The sequence below is a fragment of the Crocuta crocuta genome, unplaced genomic scaffold (assembly GCF_008692635.1).
Source record: "Crocuta crocuta isolate KB4526 unplaced genomic scaffold, BGI_CrCroc_1.0 scaffold176, whole genome shotgun sequence".
Taxonomy (NCBI): Eukaryota; Metazoa; Chordata; class Mammalia; order Carnivora; family Hyaenidae; genus Crocuta; species Crocuta crocuta.
In genome coordinates, this window is record NW_027531905.1 from 431,064 (window position 1) to 457,357 (window position 26,294).

At 36.0% G+C, this 26,294-nt stretch overlaps 1 protein-coding gene across 1 annotated transcript in view; it reads left to right on the top strand.

Moving 5' to 3' along the window:
• The window catches only part of SYT10 (synaptotagmin 10), a 62,117-nt gene extending 45,268 nt beyond the window's left edge, over window positions 1-16,849 (top strand). Inside the window, exons 4-7 of the mRNA XM_077774566.1 lie at window positions 6,881-7,001; window positions 10,612-10,783; window positions 13,633-13,762; window positions 16,778-16,849. Coding sequence (XP_077630692.1) covers window positions 6,881-7,001; window positions 10,612-10,783; window positions 13,633-13,762; window positions 16,778-16,849 — 495 coding nt within the window. The remainder of the gene's footprint in view (window positions 1-6,880; window positions 7,002-10,611; window positions 10,784-13,632; window positions 13,763-16,777) is intronic.
• Window positions 16,850-26,294: the final 9,445 nt, after the last annotated feature.

Sequence of the window (26,294 nt, forward strand, 5' to 3'; positions counted from 1 at the left end):
CAACCTTATTCCAGTCACTGACCCTAGAAACATTGTTATAAACATGAAAAGAAACAGTATTTTTTTTCCAACATCTACTATGTGTCAGACTACAAACTGGGCCCCTAATATATATTAGCTCTGAATATTATCCCTTTAAAACTTAAATGCAACCCTTCCAGGTAATTGGTATTAGTCATGAAAGTGGATCTCATCCTGACTGCAGAAAAAAATCAGGGTTGATTTAAGTATTCCTGAGGAGAGGTCATTTAGAATAAGGCCAGCATGTTGCCATTTAAATTTTCCTGCGGCCTTGCCAGAGCCAGTGGTCTCTGTTCACCTTCTGATCCTGGCTGACACTTCACTTCTCACCTCATGGCCTCTTTATATGCCGCTCCCTCTGTTTTTAATTCTCTTTACCTTTAGTCATTCTTCAAAGTTCAGATTAAAAGTCACCTACCTCTGAAGTTCTCCTAATTCTCATGGGAAGAATCAGATACATTCATTATCCAGTATGGTCTTTCCTCATGAATCCCCAACCAGATCAACCCTGATCTTGTTCCTGAACTTGAAATCAAGCTGGTAGCACTAGTTGATCCTTTGTGGTCTTTCTAATGAGGTCCTGCTGGGTCTATAGCAAACAGGGGCTAAAAGGGCCTATTCATACATTCTTGAACATGCCTGAATTATATATACTACTTAGCCCTCATTTTACTCGTGCTTAAAATTATAAAATTTTTGAGCTGGAAAATAAACTAGTTCATCTTATTGAACACCCTCTCAGGCTATACCAAAGAAACCAAGGTCAAGTGAGTTTAGGTGGATTGCTCATGGTTGGGTTCCATGATTTTCTCAGGTGCATGGATTGTATGGGTCAGAGAGAAATATAGATTTTACCGTAGCTGGAATGCAGCAGCCCCACTCTGGTTCTGCATCGCACTGCAGCTTCATTTTACGAGCAGGTGGATGGAAGACTGGTAGTTTAATGAAGAAGCTCATTTTGATCATTTAACCGTGTGAGGAAAACCATCCGTTTTCTTACCAACTAGGAAATGTGGAAGACAGGCTGCATTTAGAATGCTAAGTGGATGTGAGGACTGCTGTCACCATGGCAACCAATTGTTTGTTTAAAATTTCCTATTCAATAAGTCCTAATGATTCTTACTTTCTAATAGATCTCTGAATCCAAACCTTTCTTCAGCCAACACCTTCACACACCTGTTTACTTCAATGGCCCCTCTCTCTTTTTCATCCTAATCCACCTGTTTGCAACGAAGAGATGTTTTTCAAATGTGATTCGCATTACTGTCCTTATTTTTTGATTGTCTGTTTATGCCAGGCACTTTACATGCATGATACCTACCTTTGTGAAGCGGATGTTATTATCCCCATTTTGTAATTAAACTGAAGTTCAAAGAGGTCATATATTTTTGACATGTAGGAATTAGTACATGGAAGATGTAGGATTTTAACTCTGGTTTTTCTGATCTGGTAACTTACACACCCTTTTCATTCTGCCAAACTCCCATTCTTTCTTGTTACCAGTACCGTAGGAGCCACAGAATAAGCTACCTGTAGCCTTACACCACCTCCAACATGTCACCAAACTCCTTATTTCTCAGCAGAAGCTGCTCATTCTTATTTGTCAATATTAATCATAGCACTCACTTACAACACTATTCCTCTTGTTCTGTGCCAAATCCCATCCCTTCAGACTCTCAAACCCCAATGTGATGTTCACTTCCCTCCAGGAGTGCTTCCCTTAGTTATGACATAGTGTAGTTATCAAGCCTTGAATCTGCCTCCTCTCCATCTCTGTACTCAGTAACTGTACTTTGACCTTATGTAGCTCAGTCCCGGAATAGGATGTGCAGTGCAACTATTTGTATATCAACTTATCTTGCTAATAACTTTTGTTTTTATATTGAAGAGGTGGTACATGGAAAGAAACTTTATAACTGTGCTCTGTTTATGAGGTTAATGATAGCCAATTATTAGAAAATGATCTTTATCTAGCCAGCCCTATGTTTGTGGAACTGAGATGAAGAAATCAAACGGACAGTCCCTGACCCAGCCTGAGTGTTAGCCTTTTTCATAAGCCCTTCTTCCAAGTACAGAATCAAAAGATGGTCACTGTGAATGTCCCACCAAATACATTAGTGTGTATAAGGATGGTCTTCTTACCTGAAAGGAATTTCATGGAACACTATCCTAGACTTAAAGCAGGTTTTCAAATGATTATTTGCCCAGAGATACAATAGCTTTTCAAAGATTAATATGGCAAGTTCATGTTTATGTAGAATTGGAATAAATGAGGTTACCCACAAATAAAGTTTTCAGAAACTCAAAGCCTTTCTCATTTTAAGAAACTAAAACCCAAAATTACCACTTCAAACACTTTAAGGAATTTGGATAAAAAATAACTCTAAAAATTAGTATATACTTCTCTACCTTCTTAAACAGAACATATGGAATATTTTTTCTTAGCTTAATGACTCAAGAGTCACCATTTTGAATACTCATTACTGTTGAAGTTTATAATAAAAGGCCGTTTTTAAGTTACTAAGGCATTATTAGTGTTAGCTCTCCTTGATACAAGATGATTCCAGATTGTTATCATTATTAGAATGTCTCCTCCTTTCTTGTACGAATATTGTCTTTTCCAGGCATCATTTGTTGCTTCCTTCACCAGACCAACTGCTGTTTCCCCATCTCCACATTTCACATGTGAGTTTTGACCTGCTCTAGATTGATATCCCAAGTAAACATTGTTAGAATTTTGTCTAAAATAACAGTGAATGGGTACTGAATAAAAAATGAGGTAGTATCCTTATTTAGGGGAATTTCATCATATAACTGTGTTATATTTATGCTGTTTATTCAGAGACCTTTCAACTCGTTTCCTGATTCTTTGCTGGACACAAGAGGGTTCAGACTGTTGGGGCTGAGTATGGCCTTATAAACTCCAGTGATCTGGGGTAGAGAAGAAGCAGGAATTAAAACAAACTCCTCTCCCTGGAGCAAGGCCATCAACACAGGGACAGACTCTATCAGGATACCGAGAATTAGCGCACACTAGTTCACAGGAGTGCAGCCAAAATCTGGGTTCTGCTGTTACATTTGTTACAGGACCTTTTTGAAGGTCATATGGCCATTTACCTTCATTAAGTTCATTTCTCATAATTATCTCTTAGATCATTTCCAGATACAAGAAGTTCTAGAATATTGGTATTTACCTTAGAGAATATTCTGCCCTTTTCAGTGTGTGAGCAGTTTCAGTTCTTTTACATTCATATTTCCTGAAGGGAAAATCTATTCTAATGAAGAATCTAACTTTTGTGCAGTTGCTATGCATGCATATTATACATTAAGCATTACCACCCAGTCCATTCCAGTCTCCTGACCTGATGGAGTTTAAATACTTCAGGAGGTTTCTTACTACTACAGTAGGCAAAAAGCCCACATGCTTGTCATGCCGACCTCCCTGGAGATGTTCTTTAATCATGCTCTTTGCTTTTGATTGATTTAGGCTAGTACCGTGGTCAGCTCCTCAGTTTTACCTCTTTATGTTTACCAGTACCTGTTAATAACAGTCAAAACTATGTTCCAGCTGGCTCCATAGAAAGGACTTTTAAGAGATGGGACCGAATATGATAAATTTTCTTTGTTCCAACCAGTAAGCACGTGATATAATCTAGAAAAGTAGAAGATTACTTCCACAGGTTGTTGTAAAAGTGAAACCATATCAGTCACCACACATGAGACTATGTTTTATTAATCCCTTTGATTTCTCTGTTTGTTTGTGGTACATTCCCTGTTGGACTCCAAGCATTTCATCTCTGACATCATGTCTCCTATCACCTTCCAGCTTCTCCATCATCAGTTAATTCCTGGAAGGAGAAATACACAGTGAGAGAAAGGGGGTTGGCTTCCAGTAGAAAAATGTCAGGGAAAACTCTACTGACTTGGGGGCGCCTGGGTGGCTCAGTCAGTTAAGCACCTGACTCTTGATCTCAGCTCAGGTCTTGATCTCAGGGTTGTTAGTTAAAACCCCACATTGGGCTCCACGCTGGTCATGAAGTCTACTTAAAAAAAAAGAAGAAAGAGGGGCGCCTGGGTGGCTTAGTCGGTTAAGCGTCCGACTTTCGCTTAGGTCATGATCTCGCAGTTTGTGGGTTCGAGCCCTGTGTCGGGCTCTGTGCTGACTGCCAGCTCAGAGCCTGGAGCCTGTTTCAGAGTCTGTGTCTCCCTCTCTCTCTGACCCTCCCCTGCTCATGCTGTCTCTCTCTCTCCTAGAAATAAAACATTAAAAAAATTTTTTTTAAAAAAAGAAGAAAGAAAAGAAATACTTGGGGAAAGAGATAGAAAGAGAAACAGGAAGAAAATAATCAGATAAAATAGGATCAGACTTAATTTCTTGACTTTCAGAGCCTACTGTTTTCCTTCTCAACTGAGATCTCCAAGGACAGAATCATGTCACATCTACTTGACATCTGCGGCACCTACCAGTGCACCTAGCAAATAATATTCATTAATTTCTTGGTGGTGAAAAGAATGAATCCTTTGTAGGAGGTTGTATTCTTCCTGTTTTTTGTCAGGCCCCTCCTATTGGATCTTGCTCATTATTTTGGGTCTGTAGCAATCCAACAGCCCAGAGGAGATCCAATTGGATATATCTTTTGTTTTAAAATACATAGTTTTTACTATTGTTCTTAAAAAAATAATAACTGCTTTTCTTCATTAATTTTTTTCATTTATCTACTACTTACTGAGCTCCTCATATGTGTAAGGCACTGATCCATGTGATAGCAATACTACCATGAACAAAAGAGAATCTTTTATCATATGCCAAACACTAGGTTGAATACTTTGGACTTTATTTACATTATCTCATTTGATGATTAACAACACTGTTGAGTGGGTATTTTTTCTCAATTTGAAAATGAAGTTTCAGAGATTCAAAGTTCAATTAAATTTCCTGGATCTTACAGCTAGGAAGTAGAAAACAGGAGTTAAACACAAGTTTAACTGACTGTAAAGTTTATGTTCCTAATTACCAAGCTCTACTACTTCTAGACCCTGGATAAAGAAACGGAAATTATATAAATCAGAACCTAAGCTTTAAGAATAAGTCCAATAAATGTGAATAGTTTGTCATGAAGAATTTTTAGGAACCAATTTCTATGGGCCTGGGTATATAAGCAACTTATTTCCCACCAAATTAAATCTACTACATATTGTCTTACTAGGAATGATTTAATTAAATCCTGTAAACAGCTCTTTTGGAAGCATCCTAAATGTACATTGTTTACACTCATTTCCATTTGTCTACCATCTATGCAGCCATGGAGAGGAAATATATCTGTATCAGGGTACCATGGACAGTTCAGATTCATGTTTAATACAAAGCAGATCAATTTTTATCCACATTAACTAATAATCTTTTCATTCCTTCCAAAAAATGCACTGAGAGCCAGCTATGTACTATGTACTTCAGTAGGAAGTAGCAATAAGACAGACAAGAATGCTACTGTCCTATACCTTAATAGGGGAATCGGGGAAACAAAAAGTGAATTTAAAAGATAATTTCTGATGATGATAGGTGCGATGAAAAAAATGTAAAGGGTCTGTGAATAGGTGAACATAGGATAGGAAGAGGAAAGGACTCGCTAAGGAGATGCTGTTTGAGCTGATTCCTGCATAGTGCCAAGGAGTCATTAATGGAAAGATATAAGAGAAAAAAAGAAAATACAATAGGCAAAAGCGAGAACAAACTGCATTTGTTTGAGTAACAGGGAAAAAAAGGCTTCTGAGTCTGCATCAGAGTAAGATGAAAAGAGAGGCAAGAAATAAAATTTGAAAAATAGGTAGGATCCCTATCACACAGGGCCTTATATCTGTGACCTTGTAATGCATTGTCCAAACCAAAGACATTAGTAACTGACGAGGATGAAAGGGGCTCCCTAAGTGGCTGATTCTCGATCTCAGCTCAGGTCATGATCTCACAGTTCAGGAGTTCAAGCTCCATGTCAGCTTCTGCTCTGGTGGCTCAGAACCTGCTTGGGATTCTTCCTCTCTCTGCCCCTTCCCCAGTTCATGTGCATGTGCTCTCTCTCTCTCTCTCTCTGTTCCTCTCTGTCTCTCAAAATTTAAAAAAAAGAAAAAAATAATTGAAGGGGGTGTTCTTAATAATTACATCAGGACAGTTAAGTACAAACCCAGAATTTCCCAGATATACTAAGATTTATAGTTACCCCACTTATATACAAGGAGCTGGAATTTTATTCCAATATAATTGTGAGCCCTTAGATGGTTTTAAGTGAGAGTAAAATAATTTGATTTGCCTTTCATAAGTGATCACTTTGGCCTCTTCTGAGATAGATCAATTTTAGAGACTGATAAAGTAATCCTGATATTGCCTGATACTCATAGAGCTGAAAAGAAAGTCACTAATTTGTATATACTTTGTAGATAGTGTAGACAAGACATGGATCGGATGTGTAGGGACGAGGGAAAGAAAGAGGAAAAGTGACTGCTGGGCTTTTGGCTCTAGCCTCTGGTTGAATTATGACATCATTTGCTGATTTTGGAAAGACTGACAGGAAGTGGGTTCAGAAAATGAATGGGAATGAATGGAATCAGCAGTCTGGTTTTGACTATATTGTATGAGATTCCTGTTAAAAACACAAGTGGAGATGTGAAAGGAGTGGCTGGACTTTACTCCCTTTCCTTACTCTGTTTAGAACAGCTTTCTGGCAATGTCATGTATATCCTTAATAAAATAATTTAGAATGGCATTCAGATATTCTATTAAAGTGATGTTTCACTCAACATCTTCAATTATATTTGGTTTTCACTATCTGGTGCTTGAAATTGCTAATACTACCAATTGCCTTTCTAGGAAAGTATAGATCTGGGTGAAATCATGTTCTCCCTTTGTTATTTGCCAACCGCTGGACGTATGACGTTGACGGTCATCAAGTGCAGAAATCTGAAGGCTATGGATATCACTGGGTCATCAGGTATGTATGCGATTGGCCTGTGGGTCAAGGGTACATTCCCAAATTCCAAATAAATCACTTCATGTATACAGAACTATATACGGCTATTGAATTATTGAGTTCATTTGTCTATAGTTCATTTGGATAAGTACTCCAAATCACCTCTTTTGTTTACATCATCATTTCAAAAAATTTTAAAAGATGTTATCAAATAGATTGACTACAAACTTGGATTTTTATTTTTACTCTTTCTCTACTGATCTAGTTCTTTCTGAGAAATTCATAATTTACCCATCACTGCCCTACTTCTAACCAGTCAGTTGCTTATAAAAGAAGATTCTTGGACTTAAAGCTTGTATTACCATACAAGTATGAAAACACATTTAGGCTGAATTTATCTCCCTCATCTGATCTCCAAAGAAATAACAAGTTTCCAGGACCACCATGTGCATTTGCATTCTTACCACTTTTCTAAATAAGATTTGGGGCAACAGTGGGGACTGAAAAAAACACGCAAGTGAAGAAATGCTTCTTAAAGTTTCTTAAAGATGTTCTTGGAGGAAATTTCTCTTGTGCCAATGTTGATAAAGAGGTAAAGCCACACCATTCTCCTTTATCCCTTCATTTAAATCACAACAGCCTGGAGGGTTATTTTTTCTAATTTTTTAATGTTTATTTATTATTTTTGAGAGAGAGACAGAGTGCAAGCGGGGGAGGGGCAGACAGAGCAGGAGACACAGAATCTGAAGCAGGCTCCAGGCTCCGAGCTGTCAATACAAAGCCCAATGCAGGGCTCGAACCCCAAACTGTGTGATCATGACCTGAACCAAAGGCAAAGTTGGACACTCAACTGACTGAGCCACCCAGGTGCCCCTGGAGGGTTATATTTTAACTTACTATGTGAACTCTGGCACAGCTCTATGAAAGGAAAAATGGTAAGGACAGAGGAGGGAGGTCAGTAAGCAGGTGTTGCGTTAAACAAATAAAAAATGGTAGTGGAGATATAGGAAAGGATGACCTAAGGGAAGGAATCTATAACTTTATGGTTCTACAAGACAAAAAACAAACTAAATTTGAAAAAGCAAAATTCTACACTAAGTTCTAGTTTGGAAAGAGCTCCAGGATATACTAAGTGAATAAAAAAAGTGAGGTGCAAAAATAAATATGAAAAGTGTGCTCCTTTCTGAGTAAGAATAGGGAACATTACAACATATATTTATGTTGTTAATATTTGCAAAAAGAAATAGCAAAGGGTTAGAGAGAGAAGTATGGGAACAGATGGGAGGGAGACTTCCCATTGTACATTTTTCTCTATCATCTTCACTTTTAAACTACTTTATGAATTATGCTTTCATTTTTTTTTTAAATTTGCAACACATAGTTGATATATAGAGGTAGAAATAAAGTACGTAAAGTTCACATTAATTTTGGTGAAAAAGTCTTGGATCAGTAAATGTTGAAGAACTCTGCAAATTATTGTTTATTCTACTCTTTCCCCCATTTATCAAAAGAGATCAAATTTTGAGACAAGCAGACAGCATCAAAGTTGTAATTACAAGATTACTTTTTGTTTATATGAAGCTTTTCATTGGGGGAGTGCACTCTCTGAGAACACCACCTCATTAATTCTCACAAGAGGCTTGTGAGTCCACTAAGGACCCAGTAAATTATCCTTGTTACTAGTAAAGAAATGTGGCCAGAGACATGATGGTGTTGGCAGAGGATAAATCATGCCTTGTGCCCATTGTTAACCTGGGGCTCGTAGACCAAAGAGTATCAGAGAAGTAAGTTTCTTCCTTAGAGCACACTTCCTATTAAAAAATTGAAAAATAAATGGGAAACAGTCATTGAACATTACCATTTTACTTTGTTTTCCTTTGCATACTCTATTTCTAGCCAGAAAGTATATTTTGTCCCTAGATGGAAATGTTTATGAAATATACGATACATTTTTCTAGTGCTTAAAAGGCGTTCATTTGCTCAAATAAATTTATACGGCCATGGTTTTGACTTATTCTAAGGAAATGAGATGTATTACACCATTGGTGGAAAGAATAAAAGAGAGAGTGGTGCTACAGTTGGAGAGTGGCCAGAATAAGGGAGAAAAAACAAGAATGAATGTAGAGCAGTCACTGAGTGTTTTCACCAGCTAGTGTTCTCACCCCAATGCCAGTACCCCTTCCCAAAGCCAACACCCTCTCCCAAAGCCACACCTGCTTCTCATAAAAAGGTACAAAAGTAAGGCTTTTATAGAAACTTTCACATCGTCCTGGATAATTTTCTATAATACTGGAACACTTTATCTACTTAACATGGCAGAACTAAAGCTAGAGATGAGTCAGTGGGGGCAGAACTTGTTACGATTTATTTGACCCCTTTGGCCCATAAAAATATACTGCAACTAAATTTTTCTCTTCTGTGGACCCTGGGTGGCTCAGTTAGTTGGTGAAGCATCCGACTTCGGCTCAAATCATGATCTCAGGGTTTGTGAGTTAGAGCCCCATGTTGGGCTTTGTGCTGACAGCTCGGAGCCTGGAGCCTGCTTCAAATTCTATGTCTCCCCCTCTCTCTGCCCTTCCCATGCCCATACTCTATGTCTGTCTCTCAATAATAAATAAATGTTAAAAAAATTTTTTAAGAAAAAAAAGTAAAATTTTTCTCTTCCAAGTTGACATCATATAATGTCATATCAATAGCTTTCCTTGAGAACATCTTTAAACCAAATATTACCTTTTTATTGTATACTATTGTATAAATAGTAAATACACTGTAAATAAGTATAAATACAGTGTATTTATGGGGCGCCTGGGTGGTTCAGTCCGTTAAGCATCCAACTTTAGCACAGGTCATGACCTCAACAGTTCGTGGGTTCCAGCCCCGCGTTGGGCTCTGTGCTGACTGCCAGCTCAGAGCCTGGAGCCTGTTTCGGATTCTGTGTCTCCCTCTCTCTCTGACCCTCCCCCTGTTAACGCTGTCTCTCTCCCTCTCTCAGAAATAAATTTTTTTAAAAAACATAAAAAAATATATTTGTAGTGTTCACTTCTTCAATCTGAGCTCCTTAATCACGCACCGTGACTATAAAATGAAACTTCTAATTTTAGTACCTTTCCAACAACTGAGGAAAATTCTAACTAATGCAGTTTTTGCTTTCTAATTTCTACTCATTGTGTCATATATGTGTCTGTGTATATATATATGATACAATATTGCTTTTTCAAAAACTTTCCTCTTCTTATCCTAAATCATTTTTAAAAAATTAACTTTAATGCAATTATTCTTACCTGTTAGGATTACGTTCCCTAGAAATCACTTCTAACAAAATGTGTCCTCAAATAGCTGTGACTAAAAGACACATTCTAATTCCAGACTGGCTCTTTATAGACTAGTAGGTTTTCTCTGTTGTATTAAACACAAATGAAATTAATTATTTTCTGATTCATTCAGGATAAATTCTTACATTTAAAGTAAGAAGTCTTAGTCTATTGTTCCCAAATAAGTCATTTGAATTTAAAACCAATAATATTACAAGGCTTAATGTACCACTCCTCTTATTTAGTAACAGTTAACTACAGTCTGATTTATGCTTTGTACTATTACTTTCATTTTAATGAAATTTCCTTACTACTCCTAGATCCTTATGTCAAAGTGTCTCTGATGTGTGAAGGTCGAAGACTGAAAAAGAGGAAAACAACTACAAAGAAAAATACTCTAAACCCTGTGTACAACGAGGCTATTATTTTCGATATCCCTCCAGAGAATGTGGACCAGGTCAGCCTCTCCATTGCGGTCATGGATTATGACAGGTATGTGTATTTCTCACTCACTGAAGAACAGCCCTGTATGACCAGATGTAGAGCAAATACAACTTTTCCAGTAATTTACTGCTATAACAATTTTAATTTAAATTGGAAGAGGAAAAACTTACTCATTCAAAATTTATTTTTCCCATGTTATAATATTTTTCTCTTTTCCAAAAAAAGTCATTCTTTTTAAAAAATTTTTTAATGTTTTATTTATATCTGAGAGAGAGAGAGAGACAGTGTGAGCAGGGGAGGGTCAGAGAGAGAGGGAGACACAGAATCCAAAGCAGGCTCCAGGCTCTGAGCCAGCTGTCAGCACAGAGCCCGACGCGGGGCTCGAACCCACGAACCGTGAGATCCTGACCTGAGTCGAAGTCGGACGCTTAATCGACTGAGCCACCCAGGAGCCCCCCAAAAGAAGTCATTCTTAAGTTGCAAGAATGGACAGCTGGGGCTGGTGTAAGGGCGGTGCAGAAGCCATATGGAACCCATTACAGAAAGCACTGTTGTGATGTCCTTTTACAATAACAATAGAAATTACAACCAATCGAGTTTGCTTTCCCAATCGGGCTGCAATATGAATCTAATCATTCTTAACCAGGCTCTGTCATCAACTAGCTGTGTGAAAGAGCTAGTTATGTAATCTCTTTGGGATTCACTTTTCCCATCTGTCAGGCATTAGCATAATACAGAACTATTAACAATGAGCATTAAGAGTGGAAGGTGAATAGCGACCATAGGAAGACAGCCTTGATGCCTTCACATCAATTTTAAGACATGTTTTGTGGATAATTCTTCCAGCTCACACACTTTGAGTCACTTCTCTCATAAAATAAATTGCAAACTCCCAAGTGTGCCTCTGAAGTTTCTTCCTGCTTCAGTCCCACTTCATTCTCCCATTCTTGCCTTGTCTGAAATGTTACCCGGCTCTGTGTGTCTCATCCCAGCCCTGCTTTACAGCCCTGCTCAAGTCACCCCTTCTGATTCCTTCTCAGCTAACCAACTTCTTCATGTTTGAAACTCTTGTCCCAATAAACATTCATATCTCTTATTTGGCCCTTGCTATATATACTTCTTTTTATGCTTTTGGTATATATCCTTTAGAAAAGAATACTGTATGTTAACCTACAAAATTACCAGCATATAGAGAGTGTCTTCCTACATTTATTTTGTTCTAATGTATTCAAAAACAGTTCTCCGTTTTATGGTATCATGAAAAGAGTAGTAACCAGAACGCTGTAATGTAGAGAACCTGATATGGGCTATCCTCTGGCTCAGAGAAAATGAAGCACTAGAAAATGAAGCACTAAAACGATAAAATGTTTTATGCCATCTATTTGCAATTAGTTTATATCACAGTTTATGGAAAAAAACTCATTATTTAGAGAGAGAGAAATCTTGAATTAGTTAAGATTTCAAACTCTAAAAGTGTTGCAATCCTTTCATCAGAAGCCCTAGTTCTGTTTTACCAAAAAATTACTCCTATTGATATAGCACAGCAGTGACTACAGGTAGATACAAGTGAGCATTTGTCAAACTGACAATTTTAGGGAAATGGATCCTAACAGTATAAAAAAAAAAAAAAGGAAGATTTGAAAACTTATTCCTAAAAATACGCTTGTTTGGGAAACTTCATATAGAAGAAACATGATACTAAGCATTCATATCTACATCAATGACAGGAAGAAAGTAATGAAAGTTCTTAAAATTATCTCAAAAGTCTCCTTAGAGATGTCTGTTAAAATAACCCCATAGGAATGCCTTTAAATTACATTCCATTCTAATGTAACGGAGCACCAGGGTGGCTCAGTCGGTTAACCATGTGGCTTTTGATTTGGGCTCAGGTCATGATCTCACAGTTTGTGGGTTTCATCCCTGCCTCAAGCTCTGCGCAAAACAGCACAGAGCCTGCTTGGGATCCTCTCCCTCTCTCTCTGCCCACCCCCTCAAATAAATGAACATTAAAATTAATTAATTAGTTGCTATTCGTTCTTAATTAGCTTAGCACATGCACACTTGAGTCAACTGTCTTGATTCATATCCTGCCTCTGCCTCTTACTAAGTGTGTAGAGGTGGGTCCCTTAACTTCTGGGTGTTTACTTTATCTGTAAAATGAGATGATGATAATGATACTCATGGTCATGGTGTGAGAATTAAGTGAGCTAGTACATTTCAATTACTTATAACAGTGTCTGGTACGCAATAAGCTCTCAGAAATATTAGCTATCATTGTTATTTTGATTTGTTGCTGTGAAAACAGGACAGGAATAGGAAACAGGAATGTTGTTCAGTATGCTCAGAATGCTCCTATGCAATAATAAATCAAATGCTGTAGTAGCCCTGCCCCATTTAATTGTAGTACAAGACTACCATATGCTGATATATCACTTAGAGTCAATTAAATATGGTCATTTATACAAGAAAGTGGGTACTGAGCTCTTGGTAAGAAATCCAAGCATCATTATAAAACATTAAGCGTTGTGGGGGAGAAAATGAGATCTGATTTATATCACTTAAACTTAATAGTACTGCTTCTAAATTCAACAATACAGGTAAGGAGCAGCCAGCGATTCTCATTCTGTTTTATTATGAAATGTGCTCAAGTTAGAGAGAACTAAAATGGTCTATGTGTGCCCCTTTTGCAAATTCATATTTGAATGCTGGTCCTGTGTAGTAAATTTTGTTTACTTAAGGTTTTTAATTTGATCTAAAGTAGTTTAATCTATAGAATCATTTAGGACGTATCACAAAATCTATTGTTTATATCATATGTTTCAAATTCTGCTAAGATGTGTGAAACTCCATTTATCTTTGAATGTTGGAATGAAAGTGTGATATCCTCTGAATCACAGGGTCGGACACAATGAAGTCATCGGAGTGTGTAGAACAGGACTGGACGCTGAGGGTCTTGGGCGAGACCACTGGAACGAAATGCTGGCCTATCACCGAAAGCCAATAACACACTGGCACCCCTTGCTGGAGGTATGCTGTGATTCCCTGACATCTACTCTCTCTTTCTCTCTCTCTCTTTTTTTTTTTATCTCTTTTGTTTATTCTTTATCTGCCAAAATTTGTCTAACATTGTATATATTCATCTGTTTATTTAAGACAGACATTGCTCTTCTGTCCCACATATTCTATCATCCAGGTTTCAGAGTTCTGTGTGCCTTGTTGGAATTTAGAAACCACTAAACTTTCCGGGTTTGATATTCCTTTGGACAGTAAGATCATGAAAATTGCAAGTCTGTCATTTTCTCTACATAGCCTGGAAACTTCTATCAATGAATGATAGAGCTATCAAGTAAATTTATTACCAGCTGGAAACCGAATTTTGCTGCTTCTCTTTTGTGAAAACAGCCACCTCACCTAAACTTCCCAAGGATCCTTAAATAGAAGTACTGTCTCCTAATACAACTCATCTGTGTAAAGAGACAGGTATTTCTCCCAATACTCTGGTCAGAAAGTAAAAGTGCTCACACATTTTTAGAATGTTGAGGCATCAGCGTGCCTGAGTTCAAAGCCTGGCTCTGCTGTATGACTATATGTTAGAGAACTTTGGACATGTTACTATAACCCCTCTACATTTCTGCTGCTACTCTGTAATAGCAGTAAACTCAAAAAGTAAAACTAAATAAAATGCCAAATACTAAGTGCTTAGCAGTTTGACATAATGTTAGCTCTGATTACAACTAACATTAATAGTTATATTAACCAGAAGTATCAACAGCAGTTTCTATCAGGATTTTTAGGCTTTAAGGTTACTTGTCAGTCTACTTGATACACTGAATGTTGCTAGATGGAATGACTTTCTTTCTCAAAGATGATTGCTGGAGCCTCTCGAAGAGTCACAAAGTACGTCTTTTATGTGACCTGAGAGATAATGCAAGTTGACAAAAAGTTGTGTGGTAGGTGATGGAATTCATGCAATTCGATAAAAAGAATAGTTATGATAGCCACATAGTAAATGAAAAATACATTGTCCTCTGTTTATGGGTAAGATCTGTTTCTCTGGCACTAAGCACTGAGTTGAATGGGAAAGGCAGTACAGTGTAATTAACTAAATGTCAGAGGGTCCAGGTTCCTTTCATTTTAGTCACAAAATTGTGACCCTGGCTGTTATTCAGGATGTTACAGGGAACATCTGATGCACACTATATGAACAGTACATGCTCAGGCAACAGAGATGAACTATTATCATAGATAAGATATCTGCTTTTATATATATACATATAAGTGCTCTTCATCTTCACCTCATTTCATTTAATATAAATCATAAAAGACACACATACACAAACACAAATGTACATATACGCAGCGCTTTCCCCTTGCGTGTTTCAGAAGTACAGACTTGTACCTTCTCTAAATAATTCAGCAAGTCTTGGGAAAGTTGTGTTTCATGTCAACAGTGTGTATTGTCTACAGTATACCATACTTTTTATTATTCAATCACTATCCATTTTCCTACTTCTCACCTTGTTTGTACTTAAAATTTGAAAAGTGAATGTCAATTCTAAGAATCTAGACATGAGAGTAGAGTTTGCTGGGCAGGGAACCACACTGGAAAGTGATGTGGGTTCTAATCCTTGCTTCTCTGGCTGTCTAATCCTGAGCAAATCACTTGTTCTGTGTACAGCCGCATTCTTCCATATGTAATGAAAATAGAAATGCATGCCCCTCCAGACGTCACAGGACTTGTGTAAGGAGAAAAGAGATAATGTGAGCAAAAACTTTTCACTGATGAAAGGACAGGGCTTGTGTGACCCAAGGTGTATTATAATTACTTGTGAGTGTTTGATAAGCAGCTTGACATTTTTCTGGTGAAGGGGAGCTATGGACTAGGCATATGTTTGTGTCTCAGGACATGTGAACACTTTTCAGTCATTGTAGGACATACAGGAAGAACAAGCTACAATCTGGGCATCAGAAGAAGATCCCTGATATTTTTCTAGCAGCTGAGTATCAAGGACAAATGGGACTAAAAGACTATGTAAATGTACTTTCTCCAGCAAGTAGCTCCTTTTTTTCCAACTCCTGCACCTACATTCATTGGTCAAACAGAACAAATGGACTAGAGACCTAAGAACTGGCTGGATTTTGCATTTTGGGAAAGTGGTGAGTGTATAATTATGTGTTTTATTGCCAGAGGAGGAATTAAAATAAGAAGGGAACAATTATTTGAAAACAGGGTAAGTCGGTGGGACTGAGACTAAAGCATCATTTAGAAAACCTGATTACTTCTACCTAAATAATCAAAAGTTTATCCTGTTGTAATTGAACTTTTTAAATACACTTAATATTTGAGAACCATGAGAAAGTATTCTTCAACACCCTGGGCTCTCATTTGCCAAAGTCAGTCCCCATTGTTTCGTTAATGAACCCTATGAACATCACCTCCTGCCTTAGAGCAAGTGTAATGTGGTCTCTTGTGCCTTGAGCCTTCTCCCCCTTACCTAACAAGTGTCCCCTGCTATCACAAATCATTAATTATTTTGCAGTGAGAACTAAAAACCTATCTTAGAATGTGAAATGAATACATAGTCTTGAATAGTTGTGTGTATAGTGTTGGTCCGCATGCCATTTTGTACCATGCTGTGTCTACATCTCTGTGAGATGCCTGTGCCCCATCTTGCTGCCCGAGAAGGTGAGTTCTGGAGGGCAGGGGCAGTTATGTGTATCTTCTCCTCAGAGATGGCATATCATCGGCGAATATTCACTATTAAAAGGTAACAACAAGGGGGCTCAGTGGGTTGAGCATCTGACTCTTGATTTCGGCTCAAGTCATGGTCTCACGCTTGGTAGGTTTGAGCCCCACATCAGGCTCTGTTCTGACAGTGCAGAGCCTGCTTGGGATTTTCTGTCTCCCTCTCTCTCTGCCCCCTCCCCACTCATGCTCTCTCTCACTCAAAAAATAAACATTTATTTTAAAAAGCAGCAACAACTACCCACTTTATTATTTTTTTGCACTAGATCATGCATTATGAAATTATTGTCTTTCAGTTACCTGGCCGGGCAACCAGTTTTGATAGTCAAGGATCCTGTCCATCTCCCAAACCACCTTCCACACCATAATGCCTCCAAAATAAAGACCATTTTAATAAGGACCCAGGACCATGTGCTCATCAGATCAGAAAAAGAGTGGAAGGTTTGATTTCCTCATTTAAAATATATCCTGATAATGAACAAACTTGATGTACAATTTTTCATTTACTTTTTTTCTTTATCCGTTCTTTAACTTTGGACATCTTGCTATATTTTACTTGAATACAAATAGTCCTTACTTTCATAAGGCATTCTATTCTTCATTTCATATGCCTATTAGCACAAAGGTGTTTTAACAAGTTGCAATTCTTTGCATAAATAAAGAAATACATTCTTTTAAAAGAATCCATACTTACCTAAAATCAGATATAGTTTATGCTGCTATTGTGTAACATAGCACATGTCACGTACGTATGGTTTTTGATTTTGTTACAACGATGTTCATCTCTAGTCGCACAGATGGTTCCATATAGACTTTAATGGAAATTTTGAACTTAACTTACATAGCATTAAATCCTTGAATAATCAGATTAATGTTACTTATCTGATGAGATATTCTTTCATTCTCAGAAAATTACTTCCTTAGTGAGGTTTGGCTCTGCTAAACTCAAAACTTTGTCTCTCAAGGTCGTTCTTTAAAAGCTGTAATTTAAAGAACAATTTTGAATTAAATTTAAGGGAGTAATATTTAGTAGCTGGAAAATGGAGGCTGAGCCATTTGGGCTACCATTTTATACTGTCTTAATGTTACAGTAGTTCAAACATCTGTTGAACTGTTTAACTGATATTTTAAAAATTCTAATAATCTTTATCTCAAATGTAGCATTAGTATTCCTAAGTGAATAGAATCAGAAGTCATTCATTTTATAAGTGTTTGTAAAGTTCTCAAGTACTGTGACCTGTATATTTTATGACATAAAGCTATTACATAGATCCTGTATTTCTGATAGAACATACTACACCAAAGGTACAATAAACGTCCGTGCTCATTGTCAATTAGATTGTACATAGTAATGGTGACTTTTAAACCCAATCAGAAACTAATCACTAGAACTGGGTATTTTCCTAAAGAATGGATGACTTATTTTTCAGAAACTTCTATACATATGTCATAAATAACATAACTTCCACATTTAATAGAAATAAAAGTAATTCTAAAGGCCCAGACCCACAGTCCTTTCATGAAAGGTATTTGCTTTCATAAGGATCAAGGATCAGGCCAGGAATCGTAAAAACTATGCAAATGTTTTTACATGACAAAACTTTCTTTTAAATCAGGTCAACTTTTTACTGTCTCATTTCTGGACCCTCTCTGAAAGTATTCATTTTGAACGATCCCAACTGCATTTTTGAGACATAGGCAATGGATAGTGCATATTTCAAGGTTATCTCATGATAGGAGGTTAAAAGAACCAAAAAAAGCAAGAAAATCTGTACTTAGAATATAAAAACATATTCATCAGAATGAGAAAAATTTATCAGTAGTTATAAAATTTTCATTTTAGAAAAATCCCTTATTTCTAAATGTTAAAAAAAAGTTTCAAAACTGTGAAATTTTGATCCTGGCATCTCTCATCTGATGGCATTACTGTTAATTAAGATGTAAATATTTTACACATTAACATTTTAAAGGCAAACACAATTCCCTATAATTTTTCAAAAATGCCTGTATCTTCCTAACAAAAGCAATTATTTCTAGCTAACGTTAGCTGATAAAAAAAAAAATAATAGAAGGAACCTGTTTGAAAATAACTGTCTACCTTATAAAGCTTAGAAGAAACATTTGCTACAGACGGAATGACTGAAGATGATACTTCAATTTTGGAAATCTTTGTTTTACTAGGAAATACAAATTGTCAAATGGGAAGACAAGTGATACTCAATAAAGTGATTTTTTTGCGGACAGATGTTTTATTAGTAGATATAGCTGCAGCTTACAATTAATTAGCAACTATATTTCCTGTGTGTAATAATTATTTTCATCTGAAAACATAGTTTAAGGACTTTTTTATGCATTCTTAGACGAAGCTCCTGCTTTTCTTTGCCTCCTATGGAGAAAAAGCCAATGCTTGTGATGAAAAAAAAAAAAAAACCCACAAACAACCAGCCAAACAGGAGACTTTACTATGGGGATTATAGATAAAATCTGTTTTTAAGGAAGTTTTTAAAAACTGTTTCCTAGGGATTAGAATAAACTCATCATACCAACTGTTTGTTAATCCTGTGAGACAGATGAAAAGAAACTTCACCACAACTCGTCTTTCATGCAATGCATGAGGGAGGCTTACCCTCCTATTCATAAAGCGTAATCATTTAAAGTAACACTTGATGGTGTAAAAACGTAATCCTACCACTTTCAGTACAATACACCCTGACCCTACACAGCCACACACCCATTCAAACTTATCCTCCTTCTGCTTGTGATTGAAGATGGAATGTTTTGAATTTCAGTATTTAAAATAAGGTTACAGATACCCTCCACTGATTTGTGTGAGACACATTTGAATGACAGCACCGACACATTATGAAGTTGCAATTTGGGTATATAATGAACACCGAATTTCAGGGACTTATTCAGGGACCCATCAAACATAAGTCTAGGAAAAGGGAACAAGTGTTGATTCATTATGTAACAGTGATGCTCTTTTTGTTTTTTTTAACTTATTTTATTTATTTCCTTGTGTATTTTACCTGATTCTCTAAGTAATTACGGGAATGAGGAAATTGAGTCTGAAAAGAACATTGTTTGTGGAGTCTACAGTCTTTTCACAAAAATCTGAACATAGGATGACTTTTTTTTACACTGTTTTCTTAATATTTTTCTTGACAATTTTAATTTTCTTTTAAGTTTCTTCTTTGTCAGGCTAGTCCTGTTTCTGGTACATTGTTTTACATGTAAAAACTCATGATACAAATGCATTCATAGTTCAGTAAAATCTATCATTACAACTATGTCAGGGAACTAGAGACAGGAACACAGAGCTGAGCATCCACTTTCTTATGCAGTTTTGGCAAATATGCGTGTGTTCTAGTTACTGCAGGGAGATCACAACTGATCAATACTGACTCAGGTTTTAGATAAAAGCAAATATATTTGAACCTATTTGGTTGTGATACTTATTTGTCATTTCCACCTTGTTTATTCTCCTTTAATTTTTATTATCTTAAGATTTTGCAGGCTCAATGAAGAACTAACAGTCTTATAAGACTTTAATTCCTTACTAAGGAATTGCTTTAAAAATGAAAAAGCTAAACTTTCACTCCTTTCTCAACTTTCACTATCCATAAAACAAGATATAACTTATTTCAGAACGAGTCATCAAAAGAGCTGAAGGCTATGACAAACAGATACAAAATCTTAACTTTGAACAGATAGTCATTTCTTTACCTCTTTAAGGAGTACCTGATGTTATCTAAGTACAGTACGTATATTTTCATGGAATGGCATTCCGGCTGATTATTTTTTGCCACCTTAATTGTGATTATTACCAGGTAACTTAACTACCTGATAATTTAAACAAAAAACAAAATAGACTTGATAAGGATTTCAGAAAGTCATTCAACCTCTACTACATCTAAAGACAATGTAGAGATCTGTTTTCTTCACAACTTGTTCTTGGAGCAGCTCTGGTTATTCTGATGTACTTCAATTGATCTAAACTTCTGTAGTTTTTAGGCTAAGAATTTATTGCTGTCAATAAGAGATGATGCAAAAGTATGGAAAATAAAATAATTTAAAGTTAAAATCTACATAACTAAATGGTAGTTAAACACAGTTGTTAAAGCACATGGAAATAAAGATTTTGAATGCAAAGCCAAATCTTCTTTGTACTTTTAACTTTGGGTAGAAGGTAAATCTTCTAATACTGTCTAAAAAAATTCCATGACGCAGAATTTTAATAGTTCCTCAGTGACATGGCTCAGGATATGATTCATCTGAACCTACTAAGACCCATTCTTTAAAAGAAAATAGTGAGTTTATATTTTACATGAGAAACAGAGCCGATTAAACTAAATTCTGTTTCCAATGTATTACTTAGTGATGCTCCTGAAGGTAAGAATTTTCTGTTTCATTAAAAGACTTTTCCTATATTAACTCAATTTTATGTTAATTAAAGTGAATAATAATTTAACAAAAAATGCATTGATAATACTTGTCATCCACCATTAACAGTTAACCAAAAAGATGTGAACTTGAACAGTGGCAGTAATTTAATATCAGTTCAAGTGTTTTCTCATCAAAGTAAACAGGTGTTTTCATCTTCACCCTGCTCATCATGAAGGTGGGTAAGTGGGGTTTGATTTGATGGCATGGCAATATCATGCTATAGAAACTTTAAAAAGGAAGAACTAAATTAAGGACTGAGGTGGGGTTTAAGTTATTGAATGCAAACATTTTGAATACCAGAAACGGTGTTTGAAAAAATAAATAGATGTTTAAGAGAAAAAGATAGGCTTCTTTATGCTTGAAATGATTTAAATACACTCCTACAATGAGGAATTGATTAGAGTAATTCTATTTTTATCTATACTGAAATACTGGAAATGATTTGCTATTGATAGATCTAGAGATACAGATAGTACTTAACATGGAAATGTTTTCATCTCCAACTGACAATAATTTCTTCTAAGCTCACCTGGGTCAGGAGAACTCTCTCCAAAGAGCAAACTGTGCCTGATCTTATGAAAGGGTAAAAAAAAAAAAAAAAAAAAAGGTCATTTCTTCAGCAATTTTGTTGTGATTTACATCGACTGTGCATAGAATCCCTATTTACTGTACAGGGTGGTGGATTTCAATTATTCAATTTCGTATTTTTGTTCCCTTGAAGACAATTTAATGGATAATGAGGCATATTATAAAGATGAATGAAAAATTCCTAGAGAAGTAAGTCTCCATGTTGGAAGGTGAATGCATCGGATTTTTGTTTTTGTTATCTGTTTCAAAATTGGTTTGTTTTGTTTTTTTAATTTTCCCACTCTGAACATCAATACACAGCTTGGCTATGATTTTGCTGTAGAATAAAGTTTGTGAACCAAAAACAACAGAACACTATAATCCCTAAAGCTAGCTACAGACTGGTTTTCTATAAAAAGTCAATGATTTATTCTATTTTGCATCTATATAGATCATTTTGTGGGTTTATTCTTTTCCTTAAAAAGACATTTTAATCTTTCCACTTATTTTTTTAATTTATAGTCAAATTAGTTAGCATGCAGTGTAGTCTTGGCTTCAGGAGTAGTACCCAGTGGGGCACCTGGGTGTCTCAGTTGCTTAAGCATCCAACTTTGGCTCAGGTCATTATTAATATCCTGATCTGGTCCATGAGTTTGAGCCCCATGTCAGGCTCTCTGCTAACAGCTCCGGGCCTGGAACCTGCTTTGGATTCTGTGTCTTCCTTTCTCTCTGCCCCTCCCTCCCCACCTCTCTCTCTAAAAAACTAGATAAACATTTTTTTAAAGGCATTTAAAAAAAGGAGTAGAACTCAGTGATTCATCTGTTACATAACACCCAGTGCTCATCCAGAAAAGTGCCCTTCTTAAGGCCCATCACCCATTTAACTCATCCTTCCCACCCACCCCCTAAGTTTCCATTTAAAAGACAGAGTAATCTCCAGTAGGAATAGCTTCATAAATTCTACCACTATGTAAGAAAAAAGCAGATAAGCCAACTTTAATATACAAAATATTTGCATGTATAGTTTTTCACAGAATGTCCAACATAGTTCATGTCATTTGTGCCAACTTCTTACTGACCCTTCCAGCTGAGAGAAGTGATGGGGTTCATCTGTAAAATATGGAGAAGTTATGGAACACAGTGAAGTGAGACAGTCTTTCAGAATGAAGAATCAAAAGGTCTAAAGAGAAAAGAACCACCTCACATTTTAAATGTGATGATTCCACTAATGAATAGTCCAAGATATTTGTCAATTATTCTCAACTGCCAGAAAACACAATTTTTTTTCACTGCACACGTGATATTGAATAATTTAGATCCATCATATTTGATCTTTTTTTTTGGTATCCTTCAGTCATTGTTCATAAGATGACTTTTTAACTGAAGTTTGTGATGTAATAACGTAGCCATTGTTCAAATCAGTATCCTTGACTTCTGCATTATAGAACAGAAATTTTAAAATCTTTTGAAATTCGTGTTTCAGGTTTTTGTACATGGTAACCAGCCAATTGTGAAACTTGACCGCATATAATTGTATTACTTAGAACAAATGTTTTGCAACCACCTTTAAAAGATGTTACATAGTTCAGTATTTTTACAATGTCTTCTTTAGAATGTGTGACTATTTGTCAGGTTCAGATGAATTATGTAACAATGAAACCTCAAAGCTGTTATGAAGTGTACAGTTTATGATTACTTTTGTAAAAGAAAATGGAAAAGCACTTGAAATATAATTTTACTGTTTCCTATGTATTTTGAAAAATAAATAAAGTGATTATAAATTAAACTTATTTGTCTTTGAAGAAAATGCCTTTTTCAGATTTCATTTTGAGACCTTTCCTTTGCTAAATTTTTCTTTAGCAGTCATTATTTTTGGCACTCCTAAGAAAGCAGTATAATTTACTTATCAATAATTCACTGTCAAGCAACTAAATATATCTTTAAAATCTCAATACACACAAATGTTTCTTTCACAAAACCATTAATGTATGGTCCTAGATTATTTCCATTGAGGAGTAATGAAATAATCATTAGTCAAGTGTTAAAGAGGTAAATACTACTTATACATATTAGCTACATTTGTTTCATATGCAAAAAAAAAAAAATTCCCCATAAATAGAAAGTGATCCAGCTGCTGGAATATACCCATTTTGTTTGTTTGCTTCTTTTTTCCTCAGATTTTCACAAATATTTTCATAAGGAACGTAGGTATTGCAACCAGTTTTAGGTGGTCAACAGATCACTTGACTCAAAGGAAATCATGATCATTGATAAAACAGATGTTCCATTCTAGAGTTATTGTTCAAAAAAAGAACCAGCTCAAAAGAAGCAAATAAATCAATTTCGCCTGTGGACAGAATGTGGATAAAGAGTTAGTGATGTGACCTGTCCGGCCTTGCTTAATTTTCTATACCTAGAAAGTGTGTGGAGCCCAAATGAAATCTAAGTTGCTTCCAAAAAGAGCAGTCAAATGGCTTTTCCTTTGTTAGTATTTCCAAATATTTCCCCAACAAATGTTTAGAATTCTATTCACACTGATTTAAAATTTACATTTCCACTAATAATATATGATAGTTTCCAAGTACTCTAGTCAGTACTTGCAGTGTTATTATTAGAATCTTTGCCAATTTGAACATGACAAAAATGACATCTCTTCAATGTTTTCTCATTTCTTTTTTTTCTCGTTGTATTGATCCCTTTTCATAGATATTATTTGGAAATTTGGATTTCATTATTTAAGATTTTCCCCATGCTTCTGTTAAAATTTCTTCATTACTGATTTTTAGGGATTGTTATCCCATTTTTAAAAATGTTTTTAATTTTAATTTTATTTATTTTGGGGAGAGAGAGAGGGCACGAGTGAGCACAGGAAAGAGGGAGAGAGAGAATCCCATGCAGGCTCTCACTGTCAGTGTGGAGCCAAAAGTGGGGTTCAAGCTCACCCAACACAAGGCTTGAACTCACCAACTGTGACATCATGACCTGAGCTGAAGTCGGACACTTAACCAACTGAGCCACCCAGTTGCCCCATTATCCCATTTTTTTAAAGCCGACAAATTCTTCATATGATCACATCTTAAACATACTTCCATCCTGCTAACCACAAGGCATAATAATTAGGTTATAATCAGAAAAGCAATTTATACAATATATATGATTAAAAATATACATTAAAAATATATGTAAGAAACATAAAGCAAAGTGCAATCAAAAGTTCTATCTCTTCAAAAGCATGGGTTGTTATTTGACAATCTGGGCTGTAACTACCAGTGTATCTGAAAGAATTTAAAAGCATCCAATTCATGAATAAGCAATTTGAAATTCCTTTGTGTGCTAGGTTTGAATAGTTTTGATTCTATCCACTCATAAAATAATACAATACAATAGGAATATATATCCATTAATGTCTACAGAGACTAAAACCAAAAATCTGAACACTAACCACAAATAGGACACCTGACAATTTCTGTTTTTGTAACCCACTTTTCTTGCAAAGGGAAAAAAATCACCAAAAGTTCCAAATAGAAGTATAAATGATGTGAACAGAATCGATTCCCACTGTGAATGCACTTAGTGAATCTAATTGTTAGTTTGTATGCACTTTCATGAGTATTTTTTTTTTTTAATTTCAGGACAAATATGACAGAAAATTTTATCCTAAATGGGAAGCTGTGCCTGAGTCAGTGACAGGAAATCAAACCAGAAAGTAAAGGATCTAATACATAACGAATCATACTGAGAACACAAACAAACGGGCCACCCGACGGCACAGCTCCTGAGGGCACTGATCACACTGAAGCCTATGGATGTGGTGCCTCTTGGAGCGCACAGATCAAACCAACTCAGTGAACAGTCATGGAGAAGCAGGACTAAACTGTAATCGAAAGCCAGGATCAAGGGTTAAGGGAGAGTGTTTTTGGTTTTGTCTTGTTTTAAACTGGGAATATTGCCTAAAACATATACCTTATGTATGATGCACCAAGAACTGTGCTCATGACATATCTTAGCCCTAATCTATACAAAACCCCTAGGAAGTATTACCATGACCACTTTTGAATGGAGAAATTGACGTTCAGATCAATTATGTAGAAATACATATATTGAATGGTAGAGCTTCAGCTTTGAACACATGATTAAATCATTTCAAAGTCTGCTAAAAAGAAGGGAGTATATACCAAATTGACCCTGACCTTACAAAAAAGGGCAAAGAAGGAAAGAGAAGCATGATCCATAGGCTCAAGTCCTAGAGTCTTGATATTCATATCTCAGTTTTAAACTATTTTTCCATTGCCACCATTTCAGTTCAGGCCATGAAACCTCTTACTTGAACTTTGCAAATCTTGCTAATTGGTTTAAAAACTCTCTCTAAAATAAACATAAAACATATTTTTGAAAACCTTTGTATCATACATAAAAAGTAATTTCAGACATATCCCACCTAATTGTAAACCTTAATTAAGCCTATATAGCTTCTGAAAGACCAAGCAGGATAGCTTCATGACCTTGGGGTAGGCGCCCCTGGCTAAGACTTTCTAGTTTCTTAGAAATAGCCCAAGACAATTACAGAAAATCTTAACATGGATTTAAATTTCCTCCAAATTGATCTAAAGCTAGTGAAAATTCCAAAGCCAGTCTAATCAGAACCCAAATGAGGGGTTTTTTAAAATTTTATTTGAATAGAATTTGATGGGCTGATTCCTAAACGTGTGTAGAAAAGTAAAGGTCTATGAACAACCAGACTGCTGAAATAAAAGGATGAAAAGGAAGAGGTGAGACTTACCCTCAAAATATCATGGCTTA